The 27390-nt window shown below is 33.1% G+C and overlaps 1 protein-coding gene across 1 annotated transcript in view; it reads right to left on the reverse strand.

The window, feature by feature from the left end:
• Positions 1-4469: 4469 nt before the first annotated feature.
• The window catches only part of HSPA4L (heat shock protein family A (Hsp70) member 4 like), a 45895-nt gene continuing 22974 nt past the window's right edge, over positions 4470-27390 (reverse strand). Inside the window, exons 12-19 of the mRNA XM_045552308.1 lie at positions 25458-25657; positions 21375-21470; positions 14482-14619; positions 12130-12255; positions 11668-11775; positions 8731-8850; positions 7673-7834; positions 4470-5868 (exon numbers count right to left, since the gene is read on the reverse strand). Of these exons, the coding sequence (XP_045408264.1) occupies positions 5677-5868; positions 7673-7834; positions 8731-8850; positions 11668-11775; positions 12130-12255; positions 14482-14619; positions 21375-21470; positions 25458-25657 (1142 nt within the window). The 3' untranslated portion in view covers positions 4470-5676. The remainder of the gene's footprint in view (positions 5869-7672; positions 7835-8730; positions 8851-11667; positions 11776-12129; positions 12256-14481; positions 14620-21374; positions 21471-25457; positions 25658-27390) is intronic.

Here is a 27390-nt window from a genome sequence, read left to right on the forward strand (position 1 = left end):
AGGGACATCGAGAAATCAAATGTGGTAGTTTTCTTAAAAAAAAAACAAAGGAATTATTAGCTAGCAGGAAGTAAATTGCTAAAAGTTATTTTCACTAATGACTGGAGTCAGAGTCATTATGTACATAAATTATTTTAATAATGGCTGGAAGAAAAAAAATGAGTTGGATGCCATATTATGATGGCTACTAAACATTTAGTGATTTCATTGAAAAACTGCTTCTATATACTGTGGTATTAAACATCAGTGGTTTCATCCTACCAAATATAAAAGGTAACCACTTTTAATGTATCTTTCCGAGACACTAAATAATAAAAATTTAAAGCTTTAAAGTTTCCTTTACCTATATTTCCATTTCTAATTACATTTTAACATCTACATTCTGGGTAGATTCATATGATTTTAAGAGCATTTTAACTCAAGTACTCAGAAGCAAAAAATTTAGGAAACTAAAAAAAAGATGCACATGTACATAATCAGAGAGCAGCAAAGAACAGAAAGTGTCTAATCTTTAACAATTATTTTGAATTTCTGACCCTTATTTTGTCACATTAATATCTGGATTAAAATTAGGGATGTTGTTTATTTAATATGCAATACACACAAAACTGACCACTTTTGATCCAGAATTACTTAAAATTATTCTAAGGCCAGAATATAAAAAAATCTACTCCATGCCACTTTAAAATTTCTGACACATTACATAAATTTGTAACATGGCTTATCAAGTATGAATTTAAAGCCAAAAAGTTAACAAGATTTAGTCTTAAAAAGGAAACAAAGGTGATAAAATTAGCTATCCAAGTGATGGGGTATCAGTGAAACTATTTTTAAAAAGCCATGGAAGATTTAAAGAATAATCCAGAATAAAAAGCAAAATATACTTGAGAAAAACACAATGATTATTTAAGAGTCTAGAACTGGATAAGAGGATACATAAGGAGAGACTAAGACCATTTCCATTTATAGTTTATAAGGCAATTAACCTTTCTAAAACATGTTGAATTTCACTGATCTTTTTATAGGATAGGTTATTTTTAGGTATCAACATATTTCCCTAATAATCATCCTGGGACTTAGGGCATGACCGTGAATTAGGGATTCCAAAGCAAAGATCATAGTATTAATTTTTTTTTTTTTTTTTTTTGAGACAGAGTCTCACTCTGTTGCCCGGGCTAGAGTGAGTGCCGTGGTGTCAGCCTAGCTCACAGCAACCTCAAACTCCTGGGCTTAAGGGATCCTACTGCCTCAGCCTCTCCAGTAGCTGGGACTACAGGCATGCACCACCATGCCCGGCTAATTTTTTCTATATATATATTTTAGTTGACCAGATAATTTCTTTCTATTTTTTTTTTTAGTAGATCCGGGGTCTCGCTCTTGCTGAGGCTGGTCTCGAACTCCTGACCTCGAGCAATCTACCCGCCTTGGCCTCCCAGAGTGCTAGGATTACAGGCGTGAGCCACCGCGCCTGGCCAATTTTTTTGTTATGGATTTTGACTTGCCTGACAGCCTGAATCAAATGCTCAATGATTCAATTAGCTTTGTTCTTTGACTTGAAAGCTTCAAGTCATTTAACAATGTATTTTAGCAAATATGCTTTTTCTTTTAACACCCTCTCTAACAATATGCTAAAGGTATCCTTAAGGATCTGGAAGATGAAAGAGCCATTACCACCTGTAAGTACTGACCACTTCCACAGATATTTAAGTTTTCTTTTCTTCTAAGCAGTTTATTAATGCTCTGAAAATTCCAGGTACCCTTTTATGGTTTGAAATAATTATCCTTGAGTTTAGCCAAAAAAATTAATACAGACATTTGGCAGCATTATAAACCCAAAGCTATTGTTAGGAAACATAAGTACAGAATATTAATTTTAGTGCATTTTAAATTAGAGTTGTGATAGTTGAATAGCTAAAGTTTTGGTTAAGGGTCTTGGTCTTTGATCTGCATTAAATTTTTGTTACTTTTTATCAAAAGAAAGATTATATGCTTCCTGGGAATTATTTTAAAATCTTACTTTAGATTAAATCAGACCTTGACAAAAACCAAAAAATAACACTCGACCTGGTATTTTTTTGATCAAGAAGTCTGTATCTTCTGAAATTGACTGCTTTAAGATTAGGATGCTCCCTATGACACTTGAAAAGTCATCAGTGGCTAACTTTACTTAATCATTGCCACCAGATTTTAAATATTTATTGTTATTTCAATACAATTAGCTATGCTTCTCATTACATTTTACCCTAATACCACAAAACCAAAATCTGCTTATGATTCAAAACTTTCAAGGCTTAACCACATAATACTTACTTTAAAAATAAAGTTTTTTGCTGTAAACTTTTAAAAAGTGAGAAAGATGAAGTTGTATTTCAGTAGTCGTTTAAGAATCACTTCTAAATCTTCCATGATATGTAAAATTAATTCAAAGGTTGTAATTGTGGACTACCAAATACGAACTATTTAAACCAAACTAGGAAACCCTAATGGGAGTGTTTACAGGTTTATCATTACATTTAAAGTTTATGAAAATGGAGAGATATGGTTATATCTATTTTGGGTTAAACTGAAGTCAGCTAATTTGATCACTGTATTCAAATGTTTATTTGCCCTTTGAATACAGATAATTTTTGAAAACAGTTAAAGATGTGTTAACTTTGATGAAATGCTTTAATACTGAAATTTTATTAATTATTGAGCCCCCAAATTCACTTCAAAGAGTCCTATCTAAGGAATAATTTTAAATATACTAAAGATTGACCAAAATTAAAAAAAGGTCTAAGAAACCTTTACTTCTTGCCCTTAGTTCTATTAAATATCGTTACCTTTTTAAAACTAGGTTTATCCATTATTCCAATAGCCAAATTCTTTGATGTGCTGTTTCTAGTTTTTTAAAAACTTAAGAATTTTGTGTTACTGCTAAGAAATTAAATCATTACAAACTTTCTTTTGCCATATTATTTAATAATCTTTTTTATAAACACAGTACACTTGGTTATCAAGAGCTGTTTTTTGAAACCACAATTTATCCTTTTCCACTGAGTCAAAATATACTAGTCTACATTTATGAATCATTCTAGATATTTCTGACATACTCATTTTGTTTACTATAGGAAAACACTGTTTTCTATGCATCCTTTTTTCCCCCCACTGAACCTTACGAGATGCAGTAAAGTGTTTTTTTTTTTTTGAGATAGGGCCTCCCTCTGTCTCCTAAACTGGAGTGCAGTGGAGTGTTCATAGCTCCCAGCAGCCTTACTCCTGAGGTCGAACAATCCTCCCCACCTCAGCCTCCCAGGTAGCTGGGAGCACAGATGTGTGCCAACACTCCTGGCTTCTATGCATCTTTTAAAATAACTTCTAAAATAGTAGCTTTTTATTTAGAAAAAGCCTTTGTTTAGCTTTGCATATTTGTGCAGATTAAAATTTGACTGAACCATACATCTATCCAAAACTGTATAATGGAGAACATACTTTTTTATTAATGAATTCTATAAATAACATTATAAGGTTAAATGGCCTTTGAAATTATCATTTAAGTTGAATAAATGTGTAGGAAAAGTACACATATTATCTTTGGATGTCTACCTTATTAAATGAAGTATTACATAACTATAAAAATTAGTATTATATATCAGACTAAAACACAAAACTACATAAGGTGACTTCAGAGCAGGAATGGAAAATGTCAGTATACCCTAGACAATTCAGATGTAGAAAAGGTTGTTCCCACATTTATTCCCAGGAATTTTCTAAGGCATAGCTCCTAACCAAGTGAGGTGGGGGGTTTAACTCAAATAAAAGCTATAAAGTCCCTACTTGTACTGTTATATATTTGCTTTCATAACCTTCATGCTTTTCTTGAAATGAACCTAAATATTCAACATACAAATAAAAAGTAACTGATACATGCTTTTAAAAAATGTATTTCACCACTTATTGGATGTAATTATTTCAAGAGCATTAAGAGAAAAATAGTTTAAAGACTAAAAGACATTTAAAAATATATTGGGTCTATATAATTGTTTTTACTACAAAAAAGAGACACCTCCCCGCAAAACGCTTAATAAAATTCCCTGCAAAATGCACTGGCTCCATACTCTGTTCAGTGCAGACTACATTGTAGAAACAAAATCTCTCTTAGAGAACTAGTTGTGAGAAATAATGACTATCCTTTAAAGATATTACACTCTCAATATTTTACTACTTAAGAAAAGTCATTATTAATTCTTCTTAATATAAAGATTTAGCTTTGGGAAAAAATAAGCCTTTCAAAATTTTAACCTAAGGCCAATCTAACTGGTTGGTATTAAGAACACAAAGGCCCATGCATTTGTCTATGCTTCTTTCTCTTGTAGGTTCAAACATCATTTCAGTCTGTTTCCATATTTAAATAGTTTCAGGCCTCTGGACAAAAAAGAACAATGTGAACAAGTCTGGTGATGAAGCACAGATTAGGTCCTTAAAATATCTTAAGTTTACTGTCCCTTCTCCCATTTGATTTATGTAAGAAGCACCAAAACTGGAGCCAAGGTTTCAAAAGGTAATATAACAGCAGGAACTATAATTTAATCACATCATATCATATATAACACTATGTAACATTCTGTATTTTGCCTGTTGATAAGTGACATAGTTAAGTTTATTACAAGCATTATTTCCTAAGACCTATGGTATAAGAGCTCCTTTTCAACTATTACCATTTATTTAATAGTGTTTATACTGTAACATTAAGTAAATCAATGATAAATGTATATAATGCAATACATTGTGCCATTTCTCCCTACCTTGTATTAAGGTATAATTAACAAAATCAATTAAGAAAACCAAGACGAGTATTATAACTGAAACAAGGCTATCAACATCACACATGTATGTCTGAGTAGGTCAACAGCATTTCCCCCTTAACATGAAGGTAATTCTGTCAAAGACTTCTGTATCTTTAGGATAGCATTATTTTAGCAGCAGCTGGTCTTCAGGACAAATAGATCAAAAGTTTCAAGTGAAAAAGACACTGAATTACTCTGAGAAAACATCAATCTGCATTACTAATAAAAGCAAACTGCTGGTATCACCTTAATATAAAATTGTGCGTTTTCCCTTTCAAGTGTGATTTAGTTCATTCATGTGATGACAATAAAGCTTTGGAGTTCTCATGGTACATCAATGAGATGGACTAATTTGTCGAGGAACCTCTTATTTGTTTTAATATTTAACTTATAACAATACAATAACTAGAAAAAGGTCAGTGCCTCAATGGCTTAAACCCCATCAATTTCAATTTTTGTTTTTCAAAATAACGATGCAATTAAATCTGTGTTTCTCCAACAACAGTGCAATACTTTATCCCTTTCTGGATAAAGGAACTGAGATTTATCCAAGTATAAGTTTTAAATAAAGTAGACTGTTGCCAGCTACATATCAATTCTACGTGTGATATAAAATACGTCAGGAAAGCTTAAAATGACTTGTAAATCTTATTCAGCTAAAGCTTCACATAAGCGGCAATGGAAATGAACAGAAGTGCACTCAATATAAAACACTTTTCAAAACTACTCCAAAAAACAAATGACAAAAAGTGGTTAAGAACTGAACATCTGTTATGTGTACCAAATGTAAAAGAAGAATGGACCCTATGGTTACTTGTACTGTTTCAATTATGCGAGGTAAAATTAACACTTAGTCCACTTCCATCTCTCCAGAAGACTTAGTATGCTGTGAGTTGTCTTTTGTTGTATCTGGTTTAGTTTCAGTTCCACTCTGTCTATCCATTGGTCCATTATGTTCACTATTAGCTTTTGCTTTGTCTTCAGCAACTTCTACTTTTGGTTTAGGCTTGTAAATGATGGGGTTACAGAAATTATCCAGTTCCTAAAGACACAAAGAAATTGATTATATTAAAAATAGTACAAATTACCATTAACTTTCTAAATTTCATATTAACTTTCTGAATTCCCACATAATTTCACATTTCTGAATTTATGTTAGGTAGATAACCAATTGTTTCTTCAAATGCCTCATGAAAGATTTACGTTCTGGGTTAGTGTATGTCTGTGGCAATCAGAAACTATTGATTCTTTAACAGTTTTTTTTTAATCTAACTCATTTCCTTATAATTTAAATGTAGTTTGCTTTGGCAGGAGTAATTTTTATTTCTTCCTTTAAATTATCTGTACGACTTTGTTATGAGAATTATGTCAAATAACACCTATTTAATAAATTGAAAGTTCTCAACATTTATATAACAATTTTTAATTGAGAATGATAAAACATATACACTAATAACTTTACTTTTTGAAAACACCTGAGGCAACTTTTCTGTTGTAGTAAAAATAACCGAAAATAAATGTAACTGAATTTTTTAAATGAAACACAATGTTCTTCTATTTTCTTGCTTTTTACATAAAATAAAAGACCATTACATAAATACCACCCAAATTTAAAAACCTTTGAAGACGAGTGTCAACAGATACTGTGGTAGAGATGTAAACACAGGAAATTACATCCTAGGGGGAATGTTTTCATGGCAAACTGCTCTTATAACATCCTATATCTCATCTGATTAGGAGTAAATTACATATTACAGCTTCTTGGCAAAACTTTCTCAGAATGAAAATATTTTTATTACTTTATTTGATTACAAAATAATAGCTACTTTTGTTAAAAAAAAGAAAACAAAGTCAAATACCCAAAAACATGAGATTTAAAAAAATCACCTGAAATTCCATCTCCTATAAATTAACAATATTAACATTTTAGTGAATATCCTTCTAGATGTATGTTCATACATACATACATAAACACATAAATCTATGAACACACAAATTTATACATTTATACAAATTTATACATTTAGGTTTTGTAATCTTTTCTTTCTCATTCGACAATGTACACATCCTTATATCTAAAGAGATATATATCTATATCTAAAATATATTTAGTGGCTGCTTAGTGTTGTATAGATGCATCAATTTCCTAATGATAAGTACTTACATTGCTTCCAATTTTTTGCTATTATACGCAAGGGTACTTATCTGCATGCACTCATGCAACAGTCAATTTAGGATGAATTCCTAAAATTGTGATTTCTAGGTTAAAAGTTATTCTCACTTTGAATTTCTATACATATTCTGACACAATGTCCCAAGAAAGCTGCAACAGATTCAACCAGATTGCTCAAGGGAGAGCATCCATTTCTCCACACCCTTGCCAACTATGGCAAAGAATATAAATGTAAACACAACCAAATCAGATGGGTAAAAAAAACTTTGCATTTCTTAGTGATGAGGATGAATACCTTTTTTCATATACTTATTTAAAATGTATTTCTTCATTTGTCAACTGCTTATCCAGTATCTTTACTCACTTTGCTACTTTATTATACAGTTTTGTCCCCATGTTTCATAATGTTTTATAACTTTTGACATTTTCATTAGCAATGTTTTTTAAACTGAAAACTTTATCTCAGAGTAAGATTGTGCCATGGAAGTTCATGCATTGCAAGCTAAGTCAAAGACAGACTTATACTGCAAAATCTTATAATGAAGACTTAGAGGTTTCACCTGAGGGTAACTCTCAAATATTTGTCAGAAGTCATCACATTGCTTTATTTCATTCTCATTAAAAAAATTTAGTCCTAAAAGCCATTAAAAAGAGAATTTTATAGATTTCTTACCTTTGATTTTGCAATTATTTCTGAAACTTTTACCACAGGATCTTGAGTGAGACTTAGTTTGTTCTGTGCATTCATCTTACTGTTCAGCCAGCTCATAGCATCACTAATATATTTTTCAACTTTTTCCATTTCAGCAGGATCCAAATGATCATATCTTTCATCCTATCAGAAAAAACTTTACTGAATATAACCGATTTTTCAGTTAGCACCAGTTTATTGATAATTTCTGCTAAAAAATTTAGACTCATATTGACTGTATACCTCACATATACTCATGAGAATAAACTACATACATATATAACATAGAACTGAAGAGAATGAGAGAAAAGACAAAAATGGTTGTGCAAAAATATAGTAGCAACATTCACTGGGTGTAGGGCAGATGGGAGGGGGGAGGAGAGGATGCGTATATTCACACCTAATGGGTGCAGTGGGCATCATCTGGGGGATGGACATGCTTGAAGCTCTGACTTGGGTGGGGCAAAGGCAACATATGTAACCTAAACATCTATACTCCCGTAATATGCTGAAATAAAAAATCAAAGAATAAAATAAAAATAGCCTGTATTACAGGTAAAGTAATACAGATTTGAGTAAGCCTTTAAAAAAATGAAGGATATACAGGATTATAGATAACTAAGGGACGAGAAGACAAAAAGCAGCTAAAAGAAAAAGCAGCCAAGGAACAAAATAAAGGATAGAGTCTAGTCGCAAAGAGGCTCGTAATAAAAAAACGTCCAAGACCTGTTTTCATATATGAAAAACACAAAAATGAAATTTCTAAGAAGAAAACAATGGATTTGGGTAACTGGATTAATTTATAATGTAGTTTCAGGGAATTCTAAAAGATAAAAGCCACATACCTATACTGTATTTTAAACATATCAGAATCCTTTACTGATAATTCTCTAATAAAAAAGTTTTAAGTACACAAAGTCTCTGGAATTTGGTAGCAACAATTGCTGCAGCTTTGCAGCTGAGAACGCTTGGATTTACCCCACCTTTTCCATGTGCCACACATATGCCATCATTACCAACTGGATTTATGAATTCAATACCTTGTTTCTGTATGCTTCTATCACTTTCATGACAAGTTGGATCTTTTTTCCCAAGTCATTTAAAGCTTTTGGTCTCTCTTCATGTTCCATGTACTTCATTTGAATAGGCTGGCCATATTTCTGTTAATGTAAGAAATATTTTTAAAAGAAAAATTATCTGAGTTTTAGCAGAAAACAACTTTATTTGGCTCTTACAAGATGATGAATAGGAAGAAAAGATGGCCAGATTAAGAAATGTCCCCTCTTACTTTCCTACATGGAAGTGAGTTCCAGTGGCTATTTTCTCAATCCTACACAACAATGCCTAACTTCTGCCTAATCTTTTTCTCAACTAGATACCTCTTGATTCTTCTCAAATCCAAAGTCCAAGTCAAAACTCTAATCCCTTAAAAGCTGGGTGTTAAAACTTTACAAGTTAAAGTAACAAAACCACAAGAACTATACTGCATACAGAATTACGGATTTGAGACTTGGTTTAAAATACTAATAATGCATAATATAACTCTTTATATGCAACATAATTACTGAGACTTCCTGATAGTTAATATCTACTGAGTATTATTTACATTTAATATCATTAGATTAAAATGGGTACTCTATTATAAGTGTAGATTTTTCCTCCTCCAGATGCTTGGATTGGGAGTTTCCAAATGTTAAAACAGGCACTGTAACTCTGGGAAGGGGAGCACCTTAGAAGTATGAAATAACTACTTTCTTTTAAATCCTTTAATATATGTAAATAAAAATCACATTATAGAATAATTTTAGATTTGCAGAAAAATTAAAAGGACATAACAGAGAGAAAGAGCACCAGATACTTCTCACTGCTTTTCTCTAATGTTAACATCTGACGATACATTTGTCAAGACTAAGCAACCAACACTGGTGCGTTACTATTAACTGAACTCCAGTCTTTATCCAGATTTCACTTTGATCTATTCCAGGATACCATATTGCATTTGTTCTATTTACATTATACTTTTTATTGTTTAAATGTTTTTGAAAGTGAAGTATTACATTTTTAATTTTTAAAGGCCATCTCAAAAAAGAAAAGTAAAACCTATGAAAACTCTAACATTCACTTCTATGGCTACTTATATATTGGAGGCAAAAGAATCCATGCTTAGGAGCTCTTAGGATTTTCAGTTATTTCTATTGGCCTTGGCTACTTGGCAATTCCCAAGGCTTAAAATATGTGCATTTGTCTTAGGGAGATGAGAAGTAAAAACCATCAAGATAAAATATGGTAAAGCTTAGTTTTGCTATCATAAACTTAGGTTTCTGGTTGGTTTCTAATTATTTCCTTTGGAAATAATTTATTGGCATGAAGATAATTTTTTGCAAAATATTAACTTCTTTTATTTTTGAGTAACTTCTTTTGCACACCCTCCCTTCCACCTGTCCCAAGTCCTAAGGGGCTGCCTTTTTTCACATTCTAAAAATCCTTTTTAATGTCATCACTTAGCATCTGTGAATCTCTTGCTTTTCAAAGAATGATTCAGAGACCACCAGCAGCACCACCATCATTTGCAGAATTGTGGGCCCACTTCATATCCACTGAATTAGAATCTGCATTTCAGTAAGAGCTCAGGTAACTAATATGCATATTAAAGCACTGCTATGATCCATACTCTAATAAGGAATGACTGAAATTTTCCTGCATCCTTTAAATATAAACTTCTAATTTCTTAAGGATATTTTTTCAGGTGGGAGAGGGTTGGGTAGTAAACATGGAGAAGGGAGTTAATACTGGTCTTTCCTTAAAAATCACACTATTGACCTAGAAAAAGGAAACCTTATGGCCAAGTCTCCTTATTTCTTTGTGAAAGGACATTCAACTTCAAGAGCAGGGGTGCTATTTTTGAAGTCCTTGGCTGGTCTGGTGTCCACATGAATTGCACTGTGAAAACACAACAGGCCAGTGTGGTATTATTCCCCAACATTACAACAGTGAAGGCAACAGAAACACAGGAAGGGGTGACTCCTCTAATGGATAAGAAGGGTCAAGCTGATAATTTCATCACTTCTTAAAGACATTCCAGGAATATATAGCTTGGATAAAAGTAACACTCTCATCATCTCTTAAACATTTGTATCTGAGTACCATAAAATTATGATTATAGATTATTTGATTTCAATTATCAAGTAGCACTGCTCACCTCTCAAAATGTTTTTAAAATTAGAACATTTCCTCTTACATATCTCTTAGTAATTTTTCACATACTTATTAAAAACATATAGATCCAGCAATCTCACTACTGGTTATACATTTAAAGGAAATAAAATCACTATGCCAAACAGATATCTGCACTCCCATGTTCACAGCAACATTATTCATAATAGCTAAAACATAGAATCAACCTTAGTGTCCATCCATGAAATAACAGATAAAGAAAATGTGGTATTTACACACAACGGAATACTGTTCAGCCTTAAAAAAGAAGATCCTATCATTTGGGACAACCTGGATGAACCTGAAGGATATTATTTTAAATGACATATATGATCTCACTTACAGGCTGAATCTAAAAAAATTGAACTCACAGAAGCAGAGAGTAACTACCAGAGACTGGGGAGATATTGGTTAAAAGACACAAAATTTCAGATAGGAAGAATAAGTTCAAGAGATCTACTGTCCATCATATTCACTACAGTTAATAATATATATTTGAAAACTGCTAAGAGAGTAGATTTTAAGTGCTTTCACACCCAAAAAAATAAGTATATGAGATAATGCACATGTTAAATATTTAATAGTTTGCCTTAAACATTCCACAATGTGTACATATTATCAAAATATGTCATACACCATAAATATATACAATTTTTCTCTGTCAACAAAAAAATAAAATTAATAAAAAGACATACACTGTGCTTAGAATTTTTAGGAAAATTTAATGATTTATTCAACATTAACATAGACTTTGAAAAATTTACCTTTAGTTCTTGAAGCTTATCTACGTAAACTTGTTTAGGTTGATCCTCTCCTTCTTCATAAAGCCAATTCTCTGTGTCTTCCAATACTGCAGATAGTTTACCCAAGTCCTAGTTACACATTTAAGAAGTACTAATTACAAATACTTTCCTTAGTTTGGAGCCAGTTATCAAAGAGAAAAAACAATTAAAAAAAAACTTTCCTTATAAATAAATAAAAGTCATCAAGGAAAGACCTATTTTTTAACTATAAACATTAAATTTTAGATTCTTCTGACTTCTTATACATAAACGTGTTTTTTACCATACTTCTGCAATTTGGAAAAATAACTAGAAACCATCCCCATATGGGCCCAAGATTGATAACAATAACAAATCTGGTATACTTATTTCTGTAACTTGTACTAGCATGCTCATGTAACTATTTAAATAGTTCTCATAAAAAGTTATAAAATTTAGACTTACTTCTGGAGTGATAAATTTCTCATAGACAGTGCCCAGCTTGTCTCTAAAATCATATACATATTCTTCAACAGCATTCTTAGCATCATTTCTTTCTTTCTCTAGCTTATCCTGCATAATCATCTTTCCCTATTCAAAAAGTTTCAGATTAGTTGATATAAGAATATGCATTAGGGAAATGCAAATCAAAACCACAATGAGATAAATACTTCACATTCACTAGGATGATAATAGCAAAAAAATGGAAAATAAGTGCTCATGAAAATGTGGAGAAATTGAAATCATCATACACTGCTGGTGGGAATGTAAAATGCTACAGCCAGTATAGGAAACAGTTTGGTGGTTCCTTAAAAAGCTAAACATACAATTGTAATTTTACTCCTACGGATATACACAAAGGAATTGAAAGCAGAGACCTGAAAGATATTTGTATGCCAATTTTCACTGTCACATTATTAATAGCCAAAAAGTAGAACCCAAGTGTGCACTAAGAGATGAGTGCATAAACAAAATGCATAAACACATAATGTAATGTTATTCAGTCTTAAAAAGAATGAAGTTCTGATACATGCTAAAACATGGGCGAACCTTAAAACTGTTATGCCAAGAAAAATACACAATGACACAAAAGGATGAGTATTGTGTAATTCCACTTACATGACTTATCTAGACTAGGCAAATTCATAGGGACAGAAAGTAGATTAGAATTTACTGGGGACTGGGAGAAGGGAGGAATGATGAGTTATTACAGAGTTTCTGTTTGGGGTGATAAAGTTTTGAAAAAAGATAGTTATGATGGATGCACAACACCGAGAATGTAATTAATGCCAATGACTTGTACATTTAAAAATGGTTAAAATGGCAAATTTTACGTTAAATATATTTTTTACCACAATTTAAAAACATTAATAATGTAATATACCAAAACCCACTGAACTGACTTTAAGTGGGTGAATTGTATGTATGTGAATTATATTTCAATAAAGCTGTTAAAAAATACAACAAAATACATACTCAAGTTCAAATCGTAGGTTCTCCATTTACTAGCTGGAGATAGCAAGAAAGTCACCTAACCTCAGTTTTCTTATCCTAAAACAGAGAACATAATTCTGTCTTCTTCACAGGGCTGCTAAAAAGATTGACACAATTCATGTAAAATATTTAGTACAGTGCCTAGCACATAACTGGTGCTGAATAAATGTTATCCTTGGGAGGGGATATAATATAGTGATTGTGTTGTTGAGCTTTGGAGACTGATCACCTAGATCCAAATTCAGAGGTTACTCTTTGGCCCTGGATAATAAGTCTACTTGTTGAGTCTCAGTTTCCTCATATGTAAAATGTACATTTCTAACAGAATCTACACTTCATAGGTTTGTTTTGAGGATCAAATAAGATATCAAAGTGTTTAAAGATGTTAACAAAAATTACTATTGTGATCAAAAGCAAAGACTCTGAAGACTACAATAGTTGGACAAACTTTATACTTTAATAAAATGGTATTTTAAGCATAAACTTATGCATTGATATTTGTGAATCTAAAATAGTGAAACATTCAAAAATTAAGAAAAATATCACGCAAAAAATTTGCCGTAACTGTGCTTCCCTATAATTAATTCCTTTGGGAAAATTAGTCACAAGACATAAAAATTCTGAATTATTCAAGATCTCCAGGAATGCTTGCTTCATATAAAATACAGCCTTTAATAATTAATGAATAGGTGATATAGGTAGGTACTAAAAAAGCAAGCACTGTAAAGTCAAAATCTCTTGATACAGTAATGTACAGCAGATGGTAGAATATGGGACACTTCAAAGAAGACTGACCTCTTTTAATGCTAGCTAAGTTTTTAGAAATTAGGAACCACCACTTAAATATAAATTTTAAAACTATAAATTACTTCTTACACAGCTACTGGGAAATAAAACTCATTTCCTCAAGAGATTGTAAAATTAAACATGTAAATAGACAAGAACATGTAAGAAAATGTCAAGAATGACAACACATTTTAAACAATGTTTAATGGAAGTCAGAAAACATTTTAAATACAGAATTGAACCTTTGAACATTCTGAATAGAGACTTTGAATCTTTAAGGGCAACATAGCAGAAGACGAGAAAAGCCTTTCCCTATAGAGTAGATAATCCATGTTTTTCGTATAACTAAGATGAAAGCTACACTGTATGTATGATATTAATGTAGCTCAGTATTTTATCAAAAGTAAAGCAGTTCAATAATACATAATTCCTCAGGAGTTATGGACTAGTTCCTGAAATTTTGGAGATAATCATCAGCTTCTACAAAATTTCAGAATATACTACCACCTATTTCAATATCAACTCAGATTTACATACCTCATTTTCAATGTAGCTGTTGAGAAGATCTTGGCCCAGTTGTCTACATAGGCTACTCTGGATAGGTAGATCAATACTCTTAACTTTTCCTTTTTTAATACTCTGATTTAATCGTTCTTGTTTATCTGAGGGAACTGACTGTAAAAGAAATGCAAAAGAAAAGAGTAAATTTCTTTTTTATTTTTATTTAAATTTTTTATTGAAACATAGTAATTGTACATATTCATGGACTACATGTTATATTTTGATACAAGCATACAATGTATTATGATCAAATCAGGGTAATTGGGACACGATTCACCTCAAACATTTATCATTGCTTTATGTTGGGAACATTTGAAAACTTCTAGCTATTCTGAAATATAATAAATTATTGTTAACTATAGTTGCCCTATTACACTATTGAACACTAGAACTTTTTCCCTCTATTTAACAGTATTACCCATTAACCAACACCTCTTCATTACCCCTTTCCACCACCCTTACCAACCTCCCGTAGCCACCATTCTATTCACTACCTCCATGAGATCAATTTTTTTTAGGTCCCATATATGAGTGTGAAAATGCAATATTTGTCTTTCTGTGCCTGGTTTATTTCACTTAAAATAATGTCCTCCAGTTCCATCCATGTTTCTGCAAATGACAAAATTTCCTTCTTTTTCATGGCTAAATAATATTCCATTGTGTATATGTACTACATTTTCTTTATCCATTCATCCCTTGATAAACACTTAAGCTGATTCTATATTTTAGCTATAGTGAATAATGTTGCAAAAAACACAGAAGTACAAATATCTTTTGGTTACATTTTATGTCTTTGCCTCACCCAAGAGAGGTTTAGAGGCATGTCCTTCCCCTCTACAATGCTCACTGTCTCCACCAGTTGTGAGTTCACCGTCCCTAACCCCCTAATCCCTGGAGAATATTACTACAGTGTGAGCACCATAGTGTTGATCAGTTAGTGCCAATTCGTTGGCAAGTATATGTGGAGGCTATTCCTCTGATCTTGTGATACCTCACCGCAGATAATGGGCTCAAACTCAATCCAGGAAAATATAAGAGGTGCTAGATCACTGTCGTTTCTTGTAATTGAGTAATATTCCATTGTATATATATACACCGAATTTTAATAATCCACTCATGAATTGACGGGCACTTGGGTTGTTTCCATGTCCTTGCAATAGTGAATTGTGCTGCCATAAACATTTGGGTGCAGATGTCTTTATTATAGAATGTCTTTTGCTCTTTTGGGTAGATGCCTAATAGTGCTATTGCTGGATGAATGGTATTTCTATTTTTAGCTCTTTGAGGTATCTCCAGATTCTTTTCCACAGAAGTTGCACCAATTTGCAGTCCCACCAGCAGTGTTACAGTGTTCCTGTCTCTCCACATCCTCGCCAGCATTTGTTGTTTTGGGATTTTTTTGATAGAGGTCAACCTCACTAGGGTTAGGTGATATCTCATTGTGGTTTTGATTTGCATTTCTCTAATGATTAGAGATGTTGAGCATTTTTTTATATGTTTGCTGGCCATTATTCTGTCTTCTTTTGAAAAGTTTCTGTTCATGTCCTTTGCCCATTTATTGATGGGGTTGTTTGATTTCTTGTAGATTTTTTTAAGTTCTAGATAGATTCTTGTTATCAGCCCTTTATCGGATGTGTAGAGAGCAAATATTTTCTCCAATTCGGTAGGCTGTCTATTTGCTCTAATGATAGTTTCCTTGGCTGTGCAAAAGCTTTTTAATTTGATCAGGTCCAATTTATTTATTTTTGTTGCTGCTGTGATTGCTTTGGGGGTCTTCTTCAAAAATTCTTTGCTTAGGCCAATGTCTGAAAGGGTCTTCTCAACATCTTCTTCTAGAATTCTTAAGGTTTCATGCCTTAGGTTTAAGTCTGTTATCCATCTTGAATTGATTTTGTGAGAGGTGAGAGGTGAGGATCCAGTTTCAATCTTCTGCACGTAGCTATCCAGTTTTCCCAGCACCATTTATTGAAAAGAGATTCTTTTCCCCAGTGTGTATTTTTGCTTTGTCAAAGATTAGATTACCATATGCAGATGGTTTCATCTCCGGATTCTCAGTCCTGTCCCAAAGGTCTATGTCTCTATTCTTGTGCCAATACCATGCTGTTTTAGTTACTATAGTCTTGTAGTACAACTTGAAGTCTGGTAGATTGATACCTCCCAGTTTGTTCTTTTTACTTAAGATTGCTTTGGCTAGGCTGGGCGTGGTGGCTCACGCCTGTAATCCTAGCCCTCTGAGAGGCCGAGGCGGGTGCATCGCTCGAGGTCAGGAGTTCGAGACCAGCCTGAGCGAGACCCCGTCTCTACTAAAAATAGAAATAAAAATTATCTGGACAACTAAAAATATATATAGAAAAAATTAGCCAGGCATGGTGGCACATGCCTGTAGTCCCAGCTACTCGGGAGGCTGAGGCAGTAGGATTGCTTAAGCCCAGGAGTTTGAGGTTGCTGTGAGCTAGGCTGACACCACGGCACTCACTCTAGCCCGGGCAACAGAGTGAGACTCTGTCTCCAAAAAAAAAAAAAAAAAAAAAAAAGATTGCTTTGGCTATACAAGCTCTTCTCTGGCTCAATACAAAGCATAGAATTATTTTTTCTAGATCTGTAAAGAATGATGATGGTACTTTGATAGGGATTACATTAATTCTGTAGATCACTTTAGGTAGTACGGGCATTTTAACGATATTGATTCTACCAATCCATGAGCAAGGTAGATTTTTTCATCTGTTTATATCTTCTACAGTTTCTTTTCTTAGTGTCTCATAGTTCCCCCTGTATATGGCTCTCACATGTTTCATTAAATATATTCCTAGATATTTAATTTTCTTTGAGGCTATTGTAAAAGGTATTGCGTCTTTGATTTGAAATTCGGCTTGACTGTTATTGGCGTATATGAATGTCTCTGATTTGTGTGTATTGATTTTGTATCCTGAGACTTTACTGAATTCATTTATCAATTCTAGGAGTCTCTTGGTTGAGTCTTTGGAGTTTTCTAGATATAATATCATATCATCAGCAAATAGCGAGAGTTTGATCTCATCTGCCCCCATCAAGATGCCCTTAATATCCCTCTCTTGTCTAAATGCTCTAGCAAGGACTTCCAGCACTACGTTGAACAGAAGTGGAGATAGTGGGCAACCTTGTCTGGTTCTGATTCTAAGTGGGAATGGTTTCAATTTTTCCCCATTCAATATGATATTGGCCATGGGTTCATCATAAATGGATTTGATAATTTTAAGGTATGACCCGTCTACTCCTATTTTGTTCAGAGTTTTTACCATAAAGGTGTGCGGGAGTTTGTCAAATGCTTTTTCTGCATCTATTGAGAGAATCATATGGTCTTTGTTCTTGCTTTTATTTGTGAGGCAAATTGCATTCATAGATTTGCGTATGTTGAACCAGCCTTGCATCCCTGGAATAAATCCACCTGGTCATGGTGAATTATTTTTTTGATGGGCTGCTGAATTCAATTTGCTAAAATTTTGTTGAGGATTTTTGCATTTATATTCATAAGGGATATTGGTCTGTAGTTTTCTTTTTTTGTTGTGTCCTTTCCTGGCTTTGGTATCAAGGTGATAATGGCTTCATAGAATGAGTTAGGGAGGATACCATCTTTCTCAATGTTGTCGAATAATTTCTATAGTACAGGTATGAGTTCTTCTTTGTATGTTTGGTAAAACTCTGAAGTGTAGCCATCGGGTCTGGGACTTTTCGGTTTTGGGAGGTTTTTAATTGCTGCTCCAATTTCCAAGCTGGAGATTGGTCTATTCAGAAATTCTGCAACCTCCTGGGGGAACTTAGGGAGGTTGTATGTTTCCAGGAATTTGTCCATTTCCTCATTATGTAGTTTTTGGGCACATAGGTTTTCACAGTAATCAAAAATGATGTTTTGTATTTCCGTGGTGTCTGTTGTAACCTCTCCTTTTGCATTTCTAATTGAGTTTATTAGAGTCCTTTCCCTTCGAATTCTTGTCAAACTGGCAAGACGGCTGTCAATTTTGTTTATCTTTTTGAAAAACCAGCTTTTGGTTTTATCTTCCGTATAATTCTCTTGTTCTCAATTTCATTTAGTTCTGCTTTGATCTTAGTTATTTCTTTTCTTCTACTAGGTTTGGAATTGGTTTGCTCTTCCTTTTCCAATTCCTTGAGACTGCTTATTAGATTGTCGATTTTTGAGCTTTCTGTTTTCTGGATGTGAGCATTTATTGCTATTAGTTTTCCTCTCAGGTATGCTTTTGTGTATCCCACAGGTTTTGATAACTTGTGTCTCCATTATCATTTAGTTCGAAGAAACTCTTGATTTCCTTCTGTATTTCCTCTTTGACCCAATAAGTTATTCAACAATAGATTGTTTAATTTCCATGACTTTGTGGGGTCGTGAGTATTTCTGTTGGAATTGAACTCTAATTTTATATCACTATGATCAGGGAAGATACACGGTATAATTTCTATTTTTTTAATTTGTTGAGGTCTGATTTGTGGCCTAGTATGTGATCAGTTTTGGAGAAAATTCCATGGGCTGATGAGAAGAATTTATATTCAGCTTTTTTTGGGTGGAATGTTCTGTAGAGATCTGTCAGACCCTTTTGTTCTAGATCTCTGGTTAAGTCCATTATTTCTTTGCTTATTTTCTGTTTGGAAGATCTGTCCAGTTCATTCAGTGGGGTGTTGAAGTCCCCTGCTATTATGGCATTATTGTTTATCATGCTATTTAAATCAGATAAGGTTTGCTTTATGTAACTGGGTGCTCCTGAGTTGGGTGCATAAATACTAAAAATTGTTAATTCTTGTTGGAGCTTCCCTTTCACCATTATATAGTGGCCACCTTTGTTCTTTTTTACTTTTGCTATTTTAAAGCTTATGTTATCTGAAAATAGTATAGCCACCCCTGCTTTCTTTTGACTTCCATTTGAAGTTAGCTTAAGAGATTAGATTTAAAAGGTGAAACAAAAAAGTTAACTCAAAACTATTACAATCTACTATAGTTTATTTAAAAATACTACTTTAATACTGATAGTATTTTATATTTTGTATATCCTAAATCCTAATTTCTATATAAAAATATTGGATTGGAAATGCAAATCAAAACTGCAATGAATTGCTACTTCATACCCACTATGATGGCTATAATAAAAAAAGAAAAGAAAATAACAAGTGTTGGTGAGGATGTGGAGAAAATAGAATCCTCATATGTTGCTGGCAGGATTCTAAAATGTTGCAGCCATTTTGGAAACAGTTGAGAGGTTCCTCAAAATGATAAGCATAGAGATACCATACGACCCAGCAATTCCATTCCTATGTATATGCCCGAGAAAAATGAAAATATACACCCACATCAAAACTTGTACATGATTGTTTATAACAGCATTGTTAATAATAAAAAAGTAGAAACAGCTCAAACGTCTATCAATTGATAAACAGATAAATAAAATGTGGTATGTATTCATACAATGCAATATTATTAGGCCATAAAAAGGAATGAAATACTGATACATCCTATGACCTGGATGAACCCTGAAAACATTATGCTTAGTGAAAGAAGCCAGTCACAAAGAACTACATACTATTTAACTGTATTTATATGAAATGTCCAGAATAGGCAAATCTACAGAAACAGAAAGCAGCTTAGTGGTTGCCTAGGGCCAGCAGGTAGAGGGTTGAGAGTCAATAGGGATTTATTGCTATTTAGGGATTTATTGCTATAGGTACAGGGCTTCTTTTCAGGGTGACGAAATGTTCTAAAATTGTGATGATAGTTGCACAACTCTATGAATATACTAAAAAAAAACAGTGAATTGTATACTGAAATGAGTGAATTGCATGATATGTAAACTGTATCTCAATAAAGTTGTTCAACAATTAAAATTTTACAAACTGGGTAAAATAAAAAATTTAGAAAAACAGATTTCAGACTAGAAATAACTTTGGAGCCAAGGATTCAAAACTCAATCTTTATAACCTCTAAAAAAAAATCTATACAGCTAACCTTGTAGATTAAATTATGAGCAGGTTAGAAAAATCTGTTGTAGATGATAGCTTAGAGTTCTAACCACATTCATCAAGGTGATTGGGGCAGGGTCTCTCCCTTCTTTTTGATTGGCAATAATTGTCTTATTAAAATAATTCTTTCAATAACAGTCATTTATCTTTTAAAATTTTACTTTTGAAAATATTTATTTTTACACATAGAAAAATATTTTCAGATATGCAACAAAATGCTTACAGGGGCTAATTCTGAGATATAGGGCACTGCTAATTTAAGTTTTCTGCTAATTTAAGTTTTCTTCATTTGGCTTGTTCCATTTCATATTTTCTCTGAGATGATTTTTTTCTTTTTTCTTTTTTTAGAGACAGCGTCTTGCTCTGTCACCCAGGCTAGAGTGCAGTGAGCAATACAATCACAGCTAACTGCAGCCTCAAACTCTTGGGCTCAAGCAAAGCCATCCTCCTGCCTCAGTCTCCTAAGTAGGTGGTACTAAACGAGTGCACTACCATGCCCAGCTATTTTTTAAAAATCTTTTTGTAGAGATGGGGGTCTTGCTGTGTTGTCCAGACTGGCCAAAGTACTGGGATTACAACTGTGAGCCACCGCACCCAGCCTGCAGAATGATTTTTAATGAGAAAAAAATGTTAATGAAAAACACATTTTTTTCCTACCAAAAAAAGTGGTTTTTATTTATATTGTAAGAGCTCATTCTTAAAAAAAACTGTAAGAAATCACTAAAATGTATGGCTATAAGCTTTCTATACTTTCTCACAGTACTAAGATTAAAAACATCAAGTATATTAACAGCATGCACTATGAAGTAAATATATTAACTAATTCAAAATATCAATCTTGAAAAGACAACCACAAAAATAGTAAACCAAACCTTTGTTTTGGCTCCTGTATGATCAATTTCCTCTTCTGGAGTATGTTCAGCATGACATTTTTGATGAGCTCCTTCTTGGTCCACTTGCATTTTATCCTGTAAAGAAAACACACAATCAGCCAGGAGCGGTGGTTCACGCCTATAATCCTAGCACTCTGGGAAGCCCAGGCGGGCGGATGGTTTGAGCTCAGGAGTTCGAAACCAGCCTGAGCAAGAGCAAGGTTAGGGTTAGGGTGAGCAAGAGCGGGACCCCGTCTCTACTAAAAAATAGAAAGAAATTAGCTGGACAACAAAAAATAAAAATTAAAAAATTAAAAGAAATAAAGAAAACACATAATCAATAATATATGTAGTGTTGGTCTTCTTTCTTTTTTAAAATATAAACTGCATCTTAGAGTTCAAGCCTGTTTTGAAATGTAGTAAAGTAGAAGCTTATTTTTCAAATGAGAATAACTATAAATAACAAAGAGATTAACAGGTAAATAAAATAAAAAGATCTATGTGATGTTATGTGAATATATCTTGTTTGATTTATCCATGACTAACTATTGCAAAATAAATAAAAAATTATTCTCAGGTAAAATTTACAAATCAAGATTCACAAAAGCAAGCTTATGAAAAGAAAACATTCAACTTAACATGAAAAATGTTGGGCCGGGCGCGGTGGCTCACGCCTGTAATCCTAGCCCTCTGGGAGGCCGAGGCGGGTGGATCGCTCGAGGTCAGGAGTTCGACACCAGCCTGAGCGAGACCCCGTCTCTACTAAAAATAGAAATAAAACTATCTGGACAACTAAAAATATATATAGAAAAAATTAGCCGGGCATGGTGGCACATGCCTGTAGTCCCAGCTACTCGGGAGGCTGAGGCAGTAGGATTGCTTGAGCCCAGGAGTTTGAGGTTGCTGTGAGCGAGGCTGACGCCACGGCACTCACTCTAGCCCGGCCAACAAAGTGACACTCTGTCTCAAAAAAAAAAAAAAAAAAAAAACATGAAAAATGTTTATTAAGAACTTAACATGAGAAAATAAAGTGAAAAAAATATAAAATTTATGTATTACGCAAATTCAATGACATTTTTAAAATGTAGTAGAATACTGGAGAAAATTCATCAAAACGGTCAAAGTCAATGTCTCTGAATTATTAAGATATATACTTGTAAGATTTTCTTTTTATGTCTAAAAACCAAACTTTCCACCAATAAAACCCCCAAAATGAACTCTATACTTGGCAAACAATTTCAAACAATAGATTATTCTGGAGTCTTTCTTAATCCTATCCACCACCATTCTCCTGAGAAGAAAGCTTGAAATGCACGAATCTGAATAATTTAATTCTTCTACTATATTCAGAATTAAGCAAATATGTAGCACCCAGAAAGCTATCTTGAATAAAAGCTTATTTGTGCCAGAGATAAAAACAAATAATTAAAAGGTCAATTATTTCTGATATTCCAGCTCTCTGCTTCCAACTTTACAAACCTCCTGAACTCTGTTGATAGATAAAGGGTGAAAAAAGTGACATGGTGTTAAGCTGGAGTCATACAGAAAAACACAAATATGTTATTAACTCTAATTTATGTATTATTAAGACAAAGTGTTGTCAATTAAATGGTCACAATGCTTTATTATTTAGAATTATTTTCTACTTATTGAAAGAACTTTTCTATTGTTTATAAATTTATATCTCATTTATAGAGAAAAGAAAAATAAACCAGTTAAAGTAGTTAAGGTATCTAAAACTTCACATGTAGAATCCAGCTCTTTTCAATCACTTAATTCAGTTGTTAATGTCTGTATTTTTGTATATGATATTATCCTCTGTGTTCTCAAGAGCATGAGTGACCCAGTATTTTGTTTAAAAGTTACCCTGGTATGGTTGCTAAGGTTTTCTCATAAGCCACTAACACCTATTCTTCTAGTTTTATGACTGTGTTTTTATCTTACCAAGAGTCAGATTGTTTTCTAACAACTGGGACTTATATTCCTTCCTTGAGTGGTCCTTAAATAGTATGTTGACTGAAAATGTCAAGGGGTTGCCACTGCCTTAATCATGCCATTAGGAATAACAACTGAGTTCACATATGCTCAGGTGATGAGAACTACCTCATGATTATTGCCATGGCAAAGAGTGAACATAAGATGCTATCATTTGTAAGAGCCAGTCCACTCAGATATATTTAAAAGTGGAAAATCATACATCTTACAATTGATATAAAATGGTAATAATTTGTTAATCCCTTAAAATGATTTTAAAAAGAATTTTTATAGGAAATTTTCAATAGGTAATTAACAGAAGTGTCTCTAGGCTCTGGTTTCTCTGATTAATTTTAAACTACATGAGAAAACCATCTTTCTGTTCAAACACAGGTGCTCATAATTATTTGTTGAATAAATAAAAATCACTTAAGAATAAAATCTACAATCATTATAATGAACCGACCTGTTCCTTGATCTTACTCACCTTATTCCTTGATCTACCTTCTCAATCATTTTTTCCTGCCACTCTCCACTCCTATATCCTATAGGTCAGCCACTCTTGTATTTGTTACAACAAAAAGGGCCTTCCTGTCTCAGGGCCTTTCTACTTGTTATTCCCTCTGCCTGGATAACAAACTACCCACTCCCTACCCTCAAATTTTGCCTATTTCATCTTTCAGGCTAGCTTATGTGTTTCTCCCTAGGTGGCTTTTGTCACCATCACATAGTTAATTTCTACTATTAAACCCCAATAATTTCCTTTATATTGCTATACTATCTTGTTGATTCTTGTCTGTCCTTTTCCACTAGAATGTAAGTTATAGATGGGGTGGTGTCCTTTTCTATCTTGTTTACCACTGTGTCCCATTGTATCCCCAGTGCACTGAAGAGTCCCTGCTATGCATAAGCAATCAAGTATTTGAATTAAAAGATAAGTACATAAAAAGATAAACCCAAATGGTCAAGAACTGGGAAACAGAAAGAAAATGAAATGGTTATGAACAACTGGTCCTGGATGGCATACAAAGTGCTCTCAATTTTAGTAAAATTAAATCTTAATGAATTAAATTTATAAGTCTGACATAGTTATTACAAATTGTAATTTAAAAAATTAACTTTTCACCAATTACTATGTTAACTTATGAAAAATTGTATCTTCACTAACAGTTAAGGACATTTACTCTTCCTCAATTCAAATAAAGAAGGATGTGATAGTGAAATGATATGGGAAAAATGAAAAAGTAAAATGCCACTATCCTTAAATGAAGTACTTTAAAGATCAGTGGTTGAATTCTGATCAATTTAGAGAAAATTATATGGCAATTATTAATAAAAATTAACAGAAAGCAACCTTAAAAAGAGGAGAAATTGTCTTGAAATGGAACAAAAGAAAACTCATTCTATGCACAAATAGATGAAAAATCTAGGGCAGATCTCCAATTATGAAGGAAAAAATCTAACAAATGCCATTAAAAATAATGTACAAAAATAATTTATAAAGAGTACACATAAAAAGATGAGAACTTTGTTTAACGGAATACAATCAAGTTCCCCTAAGATTCCTTCATCTATAGTACACCAGAGTAAATTTAGCATAACTGTCATAAAGAAAAATAAAATCTGTACTTTTATGTTACAGCATATTCTTCTAACTGCCACTGATATCCCCCTTAGCTAACCCTGAAAAATTCCTTAATTCCTTATTAAGCGCGTATTTTCAATCTAATAATTTGTATGTGTATAGTTCAAAATTTATCATTCTCAACTGGTTTTATCTGTAAACTAAAAATCTATCCATAATAAAATACACGTTTTTAACGGAAATTAAGAACTTAGGAAAGAAGACTCCAAACTCACATGTTCCACATAATGCTACGAAAGGTGCACAGGCCCCTAAAAGTGTATTACAATGTGAAAGATGTAGAGCCTTTAAAACAGAATTATTTTCTAATGCTTTTACTTTAAAAAATTTACACTGATTCCTACAGCAGAAATTCAAAGCAAAACTTCAGAGATTAATATATTCAATTATTAAAGTCCCAATTATGATTACAGTACTGCATATATTATCTATGAGAGAAATATTGAGATAGGATTTCTACATACCACATCATCTTTGTTTTCATTCTTAAATGAAGTTTCTGTCTCCATAGGAGTATCACTGTGATCCCCTTCCAAATTTTGCTTCTCAATAACTGATGCACTAGCCACGCTGAAGATTCCATGGATGTTAACACGAACTTTAACCTTCACTTTGGCGCTATCACCATCAGACTGTGGAAAAACATTCTGAATAGTGAAGCTCCCTTAAGGAAAAAAGAGCTTTGATCAGTACATGAGCCTCAGATTAACTCATTCATTTATTCAATAATTTGGCTATCATCTTTAAGATTCTAGCAAATAGTCATAAAATTATGATCACATCCTGATCAATTACTACGGGGCAGGCACTTTCCTCAGATAATCTTTTTTATACCATAACAAATCTTGCATTAAGACTCAGAAAGTTTAAGTAAGCTGAACCAAATTATCAATGCTGGAAAAAGGAGTTGGGATTTTAACCAAGGATAATTTGATTCAAAGGCAATGACTTTTAAGCATTATACAATATTGCTACTATAAAATCGAGACAACAAAATTCAATTTCTGAGTCTGAAAACAAAACAGATAATACACTTTTTTCTATAACCTTTACAGATCATAATTATCTTAGTAATTCATAAATCAGGTACTTCTAAAACTTTTTAGATTTTTTTCTATGGCAAAACTGCTAAGTTATCCAGTCACTAATACCTGCAGAGATCCACTAATGTTTATTTTTCTGAAGAAGTCTCTCATGTATCATGCTATCCATAGTAGGAAGGAATACTAGGCAGAAAAACTGGGTAGTCAAAAATCTGGTTAAGCCGGGTGCGGTGGCTCACGCCTGTAATCCTAGCCCTCTGGGAGGCCGAGGCGGGTGGACTGCTCGAGGTCAGCAGTTCGAGACCAGCCTCAGCAAGAGCGAGACCCCGTCTCTACTAAAAACAGAAAGAAATTATCTGGCCAACTAAAATATATATAGAGAAAAAAAATTAGCCAGGCATGGTGGCGCATGCCTGTAGTCCCAGCTACTCGGGAGGCTGAGGCAGTAGGATCGCTTAAGCCCAGGAGTTTGAGGTTGCTGTGAGCTAGGCTGACGCCACGGCACTCACTGTAGCCTGGGCAACAGAGTGAGACTCTGTCTCAAAAAAAAAAAAAAAAAAAAAAATCTGGTTGACTTTTTTTATGGGTTAAATTGTGTCTTCCCCCCACCCCCCAAGCTCCTGTACCTCAGAATGTGACTGTATTTGGAGATACCTTCATTTTGGATTTGTAGACTCCAGAACTGAGACAGTAAATTTCTATTGTTTAAGCCACCCAGCCTGTGGTACTTTGTTGTAGCAGCCTAGCAAACTAACATAACCTTCAATAGTTTTTACTACTTTAAATAATATACCTGAAATGTTTACATTGCCTCCTTTCTAGTCTATCAAAACAATATAAAAATTTTAAAAATTAAAATCATTGTTTTATATCTTCTGAAAAGATTACTCAAGTTAAAATGGATATTTTAGTCTCCTATTCTTACTTTCATATTAATCCAATTATACTCATTCTAGTTGCTGCCAGTGAATATTAAGTTTAAAATTAGAATATACAGGCAGCACAATTTCAATTTCAATAGTTTTTCCATAAAAAATAACTCTCATACAAATCTTTCAGGACAATTACAGAGTGTTTTAAATGTATAAGTCAAAATGAATTAAAAATACGTAGTCCCCTATAAAAATACAGTATCCACGGAGAGGGGGGATTGATTGTGCAGGATTCCTAAGGAAACCAAATTCTGAGGAAGCTCAAGTCCCTTACATAAAATGGCATAATATTTGCATATAACCTATATACATCCTCCCAAATACTTTTAAAGCATCTCTAGATTAACTTATCATATTTAATACAGCATAAATGCTATTAATTATAGAAGCAGTTGTTACATATAATAAATAATGCCTATATA

This window comes from Lemur catta, chromosome 5, assembly GCF_020740605.2.
Source record: "Lemur catta isolate mLemCat1 chromosome 5, mLemCat1.pri, whole genome shotgun sequence".
NCBI classification, from domain to species: domain Eukaryota; kingdom Metazoa; phylum Chordata; class Mammalia; order Primates; family Lemuridae; genus Lemur; species Lemur catta.